The sequence below is a fragment of the Ylistrum balloti genome, unplaced genomic scaffold, assembly GCF_031769215.1.
Source record: "Ylistrum balloti isolate Yb309-2 unplaced genomic scaffold, AGI_CSIRO_Ybal_v1 Utg370120, whole genome shotgun sequence".
Taxonomy (NCBI): domain Eukaryota; kingdom Metazoa; phylum Mollusca; class Bivalvia; order Pectinida; family Pectinidae; genus Ylistrum; species Ylistrum balloti.
The window spans coordinates 1,640,521-1,653,192 of NW_026782137.1; the positions used below are offsets into that span (position 1 = coordinate 1,640,521).

Below are 12,672 nucleotides of genomic sequence, written 5' to 3' on the forward strand. Positions count from 1 at the left end.
TTTTTTCACTGATATAAACTCTAATCAAACATTGAGCAACTGGAGCCAGACATGCAATAAATTTTGAATGTATGAGCATGAATGAATGATTGTGATACTAGTCCACCAGAAGATAGTGAGTGGTTGGATTTTTGTATGGATAAAGGTGTTTTGTGCGGACTTCTGGAGGCCTGTCTTGCAAATCTGTTCAGACTGTGTGTGATAGATTTTGTAAACTTATGAATATTGTGATATATAAGTAAATAGACCCCTTATAATTAATTACCGGTGGCTTGGTTCAATAACACATGTATAGATTTTTATTTAGTTATAACTTTAGTGAATGTAAAGTTAACTCTGTATCATATTTGAAAAGAAGTCTTCATTGCAGATGAAATCTGAGGAAATTTTGTTGGTCAAGCAAAATGTCCTGTCCAACAATAGACAATAGAAGTAACTTTTGAGTAATTACAGTTAAAGTCATCGTACTGAAATCAAAGGGCTAAGTTAACTACTAGTCTTCTCTGTATCCCAAGAATGCGTGACCACAAAAGTTAAGTCTCTGAATGCAATGCCGTACAATTCATACTATAGGACTGGTCTTGTAACTTTCTGGTTTCTCTTGGATAAAAACTAAAGGAATCATAAAGTAATTCAAAAGTCATCATCTGACTTTACTTATAAAGCAAAGGATCTTTAATTTTCTAAAAACCGATAATATCCTTGAGATTGGCAAGATTTTGTATGAAACTAACCCATGCCTAAAGCACAAATCTTCAGTTCGGCTACAAAAGATATTCTAAGGTGACAGAGAAGACCTGTATAAACAGAGCAAAACTATAGAATTTGAAAGATGGTAAAAGGATCAATGAAATGAAAGTTGAGGATGAGATAATGTTCCAAGTAAACTGCAAATCAATTGTAAATTTCTTTATTGGGTTGGGTTTTTATAATTAATATATATTTCTGACAACTGTGTTAATGTTAAATATCAAGTCTTGTAATTATATATAATAAAAGTTTTATATCTTCACAAATGGACTTGAGTTTTCTTCTCATCAACTTCACAGTGTATATCATGTACATAATTAACATTTGTTTGTAAAACTAATTCTCTTTACCAAAAATAGTACATTGTACCTTAGATGTGCTTTCACTAAATGTTTATAATTATTCACTCATACAACTGTGCAATTGATTGAGGAAAGGAATCATGCTTCAAAAGTTCATGTGTAAATTATTTCTGTTTTGAATATTGCACTATCCTGGCAGAGGGTCCTGCTATCAAACATCCTTTATCAGTCTCACTTCGGGAGACTTTGATTGTGATATGCTGATTTCTGGCAGCAAGCTTGCAGTTAACAGGTTACATTTAAGTATGGCTCTCTGTCTATCTCTCCAAATCTGTGCACTCCCCCCCCCCCCCACCCATACTGCAGACTCACAAATTGACAGCACACTATCACAATCACATTGCTGTGCCGCATTGCAATCAATAAATGGCAAGGCCATGTCAATGAGAATCAAGTTTACTACTTGCTTACAGAACTCACTGTATACTGTAAATATTCATATCTTAGCAGTAATCTTATTTAAACTCCTTTTACTCCGAGGATATCATCTGTGCTAAAATATGATGGTGCTAAATGTAGTATCTGTATGTTAACAGTCATTATTTTGGAGATATGAATTCATCCTTGAACTAACTTACCAAAAGTTGATAATTATAATCTGTTAAAATCTGATTACACCAAATTAAGTCAATTTACAGGAACTTTCGTATGGACTGCAGATATCAATGTTCATGTTCTATGTAAATCCAAAGATTGGCTGTGATCACATGTTCTGTTGTAATAAATGATGACTAACACACAGTGTAGGTGTAATGGTTTACTGATACCAGTAAGACATCTGTACATAACAAGGAAGTACTTGTGGTATATAATAACCTTATATGTAAACAGGTACCACATCCCAACATATCACAATAAACAATACATGTGATACATTTACGTATCATTCAAGAAGGTTTAAATAATAAAATCAACAGAACCAAAAAAAAGCATTTTAAAATTAAGCACTGGGAAAAGAACAAAATAAACAAGGAATAACTGGTAATGAGTAAATTAAAAATACATTTACTTATATAGTGTTATATATATGAATACTACATATAGATGTCATTTAACACAAACCATGCTCTTCCCTATAGGTACAATTACTTTGTTCCTTACTGTGATGAAAAAAAAAAAAATGAAGCACTCCAATTATTTCTTAAATGCCTCTAAATCTATTATGTTGTCAAATTTCTATTTATATCCTTATAAATCACCCTTCCAGCATAACTTTCAAGTTATTAACACTGATTCAAAAACATGTTCTTGACAGCTTAGTTTCATGTCAATGGAAGTGTAACTTCTACCTATTTAGATTTGTAATAGCAATAATTCAGAATTTAGTAGGAAACTGCAGGTTCCGTATTTCAACAAAAAACAATCTATATCACAGCAGCCCAAAAAGCGATCATCAGTAAACTTTAACAATAATGATAGCTGTGAAGGGCATGTATGGTATGCACCTGAAGACCACCAAAGATTGACCAAAGCTAGTGTAGATTATCCTGTATGACTATGATACAAAAATGTACTACCCTCTACCTCATTTGTATCTACCACATAAGATACTTACTTAGTCATCAATGACTCAAATTTGACTAATAGTTCAACAGAAATAATCAGAAGAAATTATTTGATAAAACTTGTAAACATGACAAAAATATCCCTCAGTGTCTTATATACCTCTTTTCGGAAAGTGCCCTCCATCATGAACTTTGCTATGTTGGTGTAGGCCTCACTTTAGTAGTGACTGGCATCACAAATAAGAACCTTTCACAATACATCACGTTTCATTCATGAACAACCATATTCAACCACTATTTCAGTATTTCAATGCTTTCAATAAATCTAACAGAATAGCACTATGATCAACTGGTGTAGATCAGTAAGTGTCACAGTGGACAAATGTGAAAATAGGGTTCCCTGAAGTCATGTACAGTGACTTGAAAATCCTGCTGACAAATTTTGATTGGAGCTATAATGTGTCATTAACTTTGAATTCACAAAGATAACATCTCTTTCAAACATTTTTTGAACAGCACTAACTCTTTGAACAAGTGATTGGTCAACAACACTTTAAACACACATTTGCAAGCAAACATTTGTCATCAGAACCATGTTCAAATCTTCATTAAAAAAGAAAGGATATTCACAGCCAACTGATGTTATAGCATTAATTAATCCCTCCATCACTCAGTGATATAACAAAACATATTAATACAAGTGAGAGGATAATTGGCATAACCAAGAACAGTACAATATATTGAATAATTAAGTATAAAATTGGTAATAATTTATTGTGTGATGAAGATAATTATTTTCTAAGTACCCTCCAACATAAATGCTTTATCATCACTTCCTCAAAACAAAATAAACACAAATCTGTCCAAGGACATTTCTACAGCTGATGGCAAAATGAAACCACTAGCTGATATGCATTAGTGATGTATTTAGAAATCATAAGAATTCTGTACATCACTTCAAAATACAAAGATTTCAGAGATGCTAAGTTCCACTGTTAATACCAGATTACCAGAAATACAAACATTTAATGTGTTTTTATCGAAGCTGATCCCTCTAGTGTCACATCTGTACATTTAGATCCTAACAAATCACTAAGAACTACTAAAAGTTCTTACAAATATCTATAAATTCAAAGTACAGGAAGTCTACAAAAATCGACATTTGATGTCCTTGCCGAAGATGTTTGGTCCGTGTACTGCTAAAAGTACTCCTAAATACTAACATGGTAAAATGCTGGCATCAATTTCACACTGTTAGAACACTATATGTATGGTGTCTTTATCCCATGTATATACTTTTCAAGTTTATGCATAATCTACCAAATTTGTCCTTCATGTACGTATTTGTTGTCATCCAAATTATCTCCATCATTCCCAACTCTCCCAGTCATCGCCCTGCAAAAACCAAAAGCACTGAAGATAGATGCATGCTATATTTGTTTGACTCAAACATAAGTTTTTTTTAAATATTTGGAGTAGGAACTGTCATTTTCCAATCCAAAAGATGAACCAATGCTTAAAGAGGTTTTTTGGCTGTTTGAATGACATTACAGCACATTCTTATTAGTACTGGTTAAAAAAAGAATAAAAGTTTACCCCAAAATTAAAGTCACAACAGTAACACGAGGCCAATAGCCACATAGCTGGTGGGCTATTGGTGAGAAACAATACCACCACATACAAGCGACCTATCTGGTAATTAATGCTCTACACATACAGCAAGACACATGCAGATATAATGTATTTTAAGAAATGTTTAATCAACTTTATGAATTATTCAAACAACCATTAATATAAATAAATATATATATTTTTTCATTTCAACATCTTATTACAATTTAAAGTCATGTCAATGGTCAATACACGGGTCACAAGTCATAGGTCATTGAAGTCATCAATATCATATACTTTTCAATTGTGCATCTAATTACAATGCAAAGTAATTACACAAAATCTCGATATATTGGTTACTTAAAGTCACATGCCAATCAAGTCATCAATATCAATCAATGTATGGTATTACTGATATTGATTGGTAAGGTTTAAATTTCATTGCCATATTTCTTCCAGTTAAGCTGAGAATACACAACAGTGACTTATTAGTATCTGGTCTAATAGTTAAAATTCTAGGTATTGAAAAGTTACAAATAGTGATAAATTTTCTCTTTTGTGGCCTCTCTCAGCAGATTCTGACAGTGAGTCTTATATATATATACACACAGAACAGTTTCAATTGTACAATTGTTATTGACAGAATTCTCCTTTGTATGGCCCTTGACAGCAAATCCTACGCTGTAGCTAGAGAACAGTTTTAGCACTTGTGTGTGCATGTGTGTGTGTATATATATATATATATATTATATACAAATATGCTGATAAAGACAGATTCCAAAATAATTAAAAATAAATGGTTTATCAATCAACCCTTAAAAACAATAGGTATCTGTTTTCTCTCTTTGGGAATAGTTTTGCCAAAGATAAACCCAAAGATTTCTCTCATTTTTCAGTTTTAATGTCCTCAAGACCTTTCATCTGGCATGATAGCATAAGCTAGTGGGTTTTGTCCACCAGCTAAAAAAGTTAAAATCCCCCTGATAGCACCATATTGTACTCAATAGTTATAAATCTTACCACATCACCGGTTAGCTTAGTATAATCTGTCGCTGATAAGTTAAGTTTTTTGGCAATTTCATCAGCAGCCTTCATATCTTCTTCTGTAAGTTCAACATCAAAGTCTTGTTCCCAGTCATCATCAGTACTAACAGCATCTGAAAGAGTTGAATATGTAACATACATCAGCACAATTCAATAAAGCAGAGATTCAACATATTTTCTTTGTTTTAAATATACTATTATAAACTTTACGTATAAAGAGAGAACATGGCTGCAAGCAAATTAAAATTCTCAATTAAACTGTGCATATCTTTGAATAATTGATGGGGAAACTTACAATGTTAATGCTGATGACACCACTTATTCTTCATGTCAGTGTGAGGGGTCTTAATTAAAGAAAAATAATGCTGATTGCCTTGCCCTGGACAGTACTAGCCTTCTAATTGTCTTGGACCATACTAGCCTTTCTTCTGACTGTTTTTGACTGTACTAGAATTTCTCTTACTGTATTGGACTGTACCAGAATTTCAATATAAATGTCTTCTGTCAGTAACTTTATTTCAATAAGGAAATCTCTGATCATGTTAAATTATGTTTCATGCTTAACTTTAGTTTGAAGAATTTGAACAGCTTGCATTAGATAAATAATACAAAGTTTTCTGTGCAGCTTGAGAAGGCTAGGTTGACATGGACAATGGTCAGTGCTTTCAAAGGTTCAAGATTTTAAAAAAATTATGTTGCATTCTGCATTACCTATATGGAGATATCATAGTTTTAAGCAATGTAAAAATCATGCTAAATAAATACACAGATGGATTGTACAATAAAAGCTAGAACGTAGAATCCTGGTTTTAAATTAAACTGGAGAAATTACATTTACCATAACTTATCTTTATATTTATTTGACTTTAAAAAGTAAGAGATAGGTAGCACCTAATAATCCATTTTTCATTAACCTCTTATTAAGAACAGACCTCAACTTTTCTTTCTGACTGCTTTCCAACTGTTGACAGTGTTAGGAGGTTACACTCACCTTTCTTTCCCTCAGATTCTGTTGAGGGCGAGTCACGATCAGGGTTCACCACTACTACGTCCCCTTTCTCCTTTACACATATCTCCAGGGAGGCCCGATCACCATGTGTAATATTTTCACTTCCATTTACATCAGTAATTGTTTTATTTTCTTCCACAAGTTCTGTTGGTATTTGCTCAATTTCTGATTTTAAGTCTGATTCAACTTTCAAGATCTGTTCTGATTTTAAATCTGCTTCTGTTCCCTTTTCAACCATGGAGTCTTTATCACATTTTTCTTCCTTCTGTATGGAACGTGTTTCAACTTCTTTGTTTTCTGTGGGTATTTTTGTTTCATTATTTAGAGTGGGTATATTTTGTAAAGATGGATTAGTGATTACTGAAGGCGTTGTCTGTTCTTCTGAAGTCTCTGTTCTTGTACATAGTTCTGGCTGGGTTTTCTGTTGTTTCTCAGGCAAAGTGTCAGGTGTTGGAGCTAGTCGTTCCTTAGTGGAAGCATTATCTGGGGAATGTACACCCTTAATCTTTTCTTTATTATCCCGTACATCTTCATCATCACTGTCTGCAACACAAATAATTAGCTGTTATATGACATCATATAAAGTTTGTGTTGTCATAGAAGATTTTTTTTAACAATATCTTTAGTGTGTTATCATTTTTATGACAATATATGATCATGTTTAAATCTGGTTTAGAAGTAATTTTGTCGAAATTATTCACTTTAACAACATATACTTGTTGTCAAAGATACTCTTCCTTGCAAATTTCAAATATACAGACATTTATTTACTGTACATATTATAATGATAAGAAAGATGCGTTGGATTGTTCATTAGAATTAAGCCTAGACTAAGCTACATACCCAGGTGCCCATTACAAAGCACTTCAAACAAGTTGGAACATACAGTAAATTGTATATTTATTTTTATTTCTTCAAATAATACTTTTTTTATAATCCTGTATGGAAATGTACCAACATCAGAGTTTTATAAGGTAGGCATGATCTTCATTTTGTATCTTATTGTAAAGTATAAGGCAGCACCATACAACGGAACAAACGGGTCAAGACAAATCAGACAGATTATATATTTCATTCTAACAACTGCGCAAGAACTCAAAAGTGAATATCCCTGTGACAATAATAATTTATTTAACAAACTGGCTGACTTATAGTGAACAGTCTGTTGAAGATTTTTTTTTTAAAGACTGCAGTCTTTAAAAGCTCTTATGAAAACAAGAGTAAGGTGTCTGACTGATAGAGTATCTTACCATCCCAACTAATAGAATCTTCTTTAACTTCTGCCCGCTCTGCTCGCTTCATCAAAGCCAGTTTACGTGCCTCGTCCAGGTGAAGCTGGTTCACTTTATAGAAATATCTCTGCCAAAAGTCTGCATGTGAGATTTCTGATGGCACCTGGTATGATGAGAAAATCACGGTTATTTTCAAAGTCTCTAACACCCACATTGTAGGGAAGGGGTCCTTTTAATTAGATTACCAAGTTAACTTGACTGAAAACTGACAAGAGATATCTTTGTGAAATGTGTGTACATGTCCCAAATCCACAGTTCAAAACCTGTCAATTTTGCTTTCTTGAATATATTCATGACAACACACCAATGAAACAAGATGGAAAACCAACAAATTATCTTTGCTACATTTTCAATGTAAAATTTCTAAATTTAAGAATTAATGTTTTAATTTCATATAAAACATCCTTTTCCTATCACTATCCGTGAGCGTTTGACTGAACCTGCAAAACTTTGGAACAGAAACCTTTGATCAAGAAAATAAGTCAAACACATGTCAAAATATTTTTAAAAAAGAAGAGGATTTATTCTCGCAGCATTGTTGTTTGTAATTGATATCAATCAATACATTACAGACACTCCTAAAACTTCTTAAAAATAAAACAACCCTTTGACCAAGAAAACCTGAAGTGCAAAACATGACAAACTTGTAATCTAATTTTCCATTTCACCAGCAGCAAAACAAGCAATGGATAAAAGTGATTTATTACAGAGTCCTGGGGTCAAATTAGTACATGCATATATTTAATGAGATATATCAAGTGTCAATGAAAAAAATTATTTTTAAAAAATAAACAATGTGAAACTTCAGTCACACAAAAATATCTTGTTTTACAGTAATTTGGTCACCAGGTCTTATTGCAGAATAAATACAGTAATAATATGGCTACAAAAACATATTAAAGGAATATCGAACCAAACCATCTTAAGTAGTGTAGCACTGAATTTTTTTTTCAATCAATTCATTTAGACCAGACAACAATGATAAATTCTGTGATTTTTAACATTATACATTATAATTACCAGCTTTGTATACAATGCTCGGACTTCAACTTTAGACACCAAGAGTTCAGATACATCTCCTTTCACCTCGTCCATGCTGAAATTTTTTACCCATTCCTTGAACACTTCTGGGTCCCCAGAGGGTTCGTTGCAGTATGTACCAGGATCAACTTGTACAGCATGAAGGCGTGCCTATTAATGAACATACTTCTTAAAGCCTCAATGACAATTGAATTTACTTCATCCTCATATGATTTTGAAGATTCTCATACATAAAAGAGTCAAATATATTGTTGCACAACACAGTTTCTGAACTTTGTATGCAGATAAAAAGAGAAATATGACAATGGCTTTTGAAATGTGTGAGATATGTTAGTTCATAACCAAGTAACCAAGCAAATCCATGCAAATTTTATTAAAATATGTAAAAGTTCATTATAAATAAGTATGAAATTTATGTTTTACAGAGTCGGATAATGACTTAATTAACACACAACTTTCTTATCTTTGTGAGGTAAGGCTAATGTGTTTTGACAGTAATAGATATTTTTCCCATTCCTTACAGAAACATACAACATAATTAGCATGGTGTGGTAACTGCATGTAGGAACAGTAGTAATTACCTTGGCCCTGTCAAACATTGGATCAGTTGATGGTGCTGGTATTGGTTTATCATATTTGTCCTCTGCTTCTACTACCAGCGATTTTGTTAGGTCTTCCAGAAATGATGCAAATCCATAGCGTGGAGCACCTTCTTTTGCCTATCAAGGTATTGGAAGCACAAGGATATATCAATGAAATAACATTAAAATTGATAGAAACACGAATAAACATAACGACAGTATCAACCCCTGTCACAACTCCTGAATTAAAATAATATCTGTGCCTGACAACCTTATTGTATGATGACCAGAATTATAGGTGTTTTTCAGATAATGGAGATTTCAAGGGCAGCAATATGATCTCAGTTGGAAATACTCTATTTCCTTGTAGAAAAGGAAATTTGCATGTTTGTTTTCCATTCAAATGCTTTGCAGTTTTGTTTGTTTTGATCACCACAATTCTTATTTTGGGAATGTGACATGATTAGGATATATGGCCTAGATTTACATGACATGAGTTGTCAATGAAGCAATACATGTTTTCTACTATGAAGTCCCTGGTCTCATTCTGATTGCTGTTTTACAAAGTCCTTTGTGTAGTTCTAACCTTTTCTCATACTAAACATTAAAATTTTATTTCAGTAATTTTAAGAGAGATGTACAGTTTGCTTGACGGGTGAACATTTTTTTTTTCTTTCAGAGAAAGACTTCTAAATCATTTTACATTTACAATTTGTATCACATGAGTTATGCATAAAATTAATAAAACAATGTGTATCATATATACTAATCTTGTCCTTAAATGATCTACTGATCACTAGGCATGCACTCCTCTTACCAACACTGGCTTCTAGCAAAAAGTGTCATATACATAAACTGAATAATTTTTCTGTTTTATCAAAATACATAACTTATTCAGCTTTATATCAACGGAGTAGAGAACTGCTGCTGTTTTTTTGTATAATTTGTACCCGTATTTTCCATGTCAGGATACGATTGGTATATCTATCTAATAGAATATTACCTGCATTTCCTTCATTTTCTCTGTTGTTATTGCCATCACCTGGGAGGTGTCCTGCTGCATGGTACAGGTATAGTCAGCTAGGTCTTTCTTAACCATTGCAATGGCAGAGGCTGACTGCAAAAAAAAAAAAAAAAAAAAACAATCACATTTAATCTTCATAGATATGATAAAAACAATTTACAATAATTAATGTTTTTATTTTAAGACAAGACAAATGCAATGGACCACAATGTAGTTTAATCATTTGATTCAGATCATCTATTTCACGGTTTCTTTAACAATACTTTGCATGTACAGTATTTTTATACATTGTAGTAAGTAAAAAACAATGCAATGAAATTAAAAGTCAAAAGAAGGAATGATGTTGTTATATACATGTACCAGTATCACAACATTAGCGTTCACCTGGCTAAATACATTTGTGTACTAAATATTAATTCACCTGGCTATTATTTGTAACAATATTTGTAAAACTTGTTTCATTTGTAACTATTTATCAATTCACCTGGCTATAGGTATATTAGTAACTATCTATCAATTAAGTAAATACAGTCTAGTATACAGAATTTTACATTTTAGTTTTTTTTTTTTCAGTTTCAATTACTTCTATGCTTTACATTAGTGCAACATTACAAAAAAAGGAACAAGTTATTCACATTTCTGTTAATCCCTGATTTACAAGACACACACCAGTATAGTTTTTCCCCCTAAAATTAGATCTGTCATATGCACTGATGAAAAACAAGAAGTTTAGATTTTTCAGTGTTATAGACTTTGTAATGATGTTCATATACTTGTGAAAATTAAGTTCTATTAAAAAAAAGTTCCCATTGGAGAGCTAGACTCTTCAATATAAGGCTTACTGTTCTGGAATAAATTGAATTACTGTCAATTCTATAAACCTTCATGAATATGATGTTTTTCTCTACACTTCTGCTATACTCTAACAAAATAATAATGATCCATGCGAAAAGATTTATGAGGTTGACACACATTTTATTTAGTCCTTACATCTATTAGTTTATTTTGATTTAAAAGGACAATTAAGTCAAGTTTTATAATAATTTTTTCATGCCAAAAATCTTTCATATATAGTATACAGTAGTTCTGTACTCCTTATGAACTATGTATGTCCTTATATTAGCACAACATTATGCTCTTACCAGTTTTTTAATTAATCTAAATGAATTCTTAAATGTACAATCAATATTTTATATGCAAAAACAACATAACAGGTATGCGCCAACTTGTATTGAGAATATCAACAAAAGATAAGTTTCAACTCAAAGCAGAAGCAAGGAAAACGAATTACAAGGTCTCACACCAAACCAAGACAGTATATGGATGTGAAAAGAGCATAGAATCATTGTTGGACAAAAATATGAGAGATGGGAATTATTGTATGAGGGAAACCATAATCTTGAAAGATGTATATTACTATGTCATCCCTCTGTTCCTCCATCACACGGGATTATTTACAAGCATTTTTTATGCCAGAGAGTGTGTCATTTCATGCTATATGATAATTCTTCTTATATTTGGCACAGGCTTTCCCAAAATTTAAACTGGCAACACCCGACATTGGCTAGGTAGCAAATAACTTTTATGCACAATTTTTTTGTCTGGATATGTGTATTTTCGATTCTACTTAAATTAAAGAAACGTTGATCTACTAAATTGTCCCTTGAATTTGGATTTTGTTACGGAATCTGTTTTCTGAATTTTATGTTTCCTTACCAACAAATTCTTCACATGATTACTGAATGATTGTTGTATAGGCTAGCAACTCTATACCTCTTAATACTAGGTCTTTAATACTACCATCTTCTCAGGCTTTGCCCTTTTCATATTAGGAATATTCAATTAAAGGTCGTTGAAACGATTGTATGTAAATTCAATATCACTTGTTCGGTGAAAGTTGTCTGTAAGTATTCTTGAATTCTTATCATAGAACTGATGTTTTTTCATAATACCATATTGTCTCCTCCTTCCTCGGTCCAGGCAACAACAGATTTTCGTGGTGTTACTGAACTACTAGAAATACGCATACAATTTATAATCTTTAAAGTCATGTAATAATTCATATCGTATTATTCATTGAATGGTATGACAATAGACATGCACGCAAATATCTACGGCAACACAAATGCGAATGTCCAGTAAATCAATCCATGATGTCAATTCTGAACATGACGTAAGAAGGTACCTTTTCTTTGGCCGCCTGAAGCCAACTTCCCCACCAATTATCACCGTCGTCTTTTCTGTAAAATGCAAATAGGATACATAAATAAGCAGTGATAATAACATTACAGAAACACAATTTTGATCAATTCTACAATTTAATTTTATAAATTTCTGTTCTACTTTGTGTTTGACATCTTACCCGTCCGCCATTTTTTAATCTCTATGTAAATTGAGAAAAATCTTAACATTAATACTATCTTACCTATCAGTGGATATATATCTTAATATTG

General features: G+C 32.2%; 1 protein-coding gene across 1 annotated transcript; it reads right to left on the minus strand.

The window, feature by feature from the left end:
- Window positions 1-1,856: 1,856 nt before the first annotated feature.
- Window positions 1,857-12,592, minus strand: LOC132550326 (BSD domain-containing protein 1-like). The gene is made up of 9 exons (XM_060214370.1): window positions 12,582-12,592; window positions 12,405-12,459; window positions 10,199-10,312; window positions 9,196-9,333; window positions 8,594-8,764; window positions 7,532-7,676; window positions 6,264-6,824; window positions 5,249-5,385; window positions 1,857-4,012 (listed from the first exon to the last, which is right to left on the minus strand). Exons 1-9 carry the CDS (start codon window positions 12,590-12,592, stop codon window positions 3,986-3,988), a joined length of 1,359 nt encoding a protein of 452 aa, XP_060070353.1. The 3' UTR covers window positions 1,857-3,985.
- Window positions 12,593-12,672: the final 80 nt, after the last annotated feature.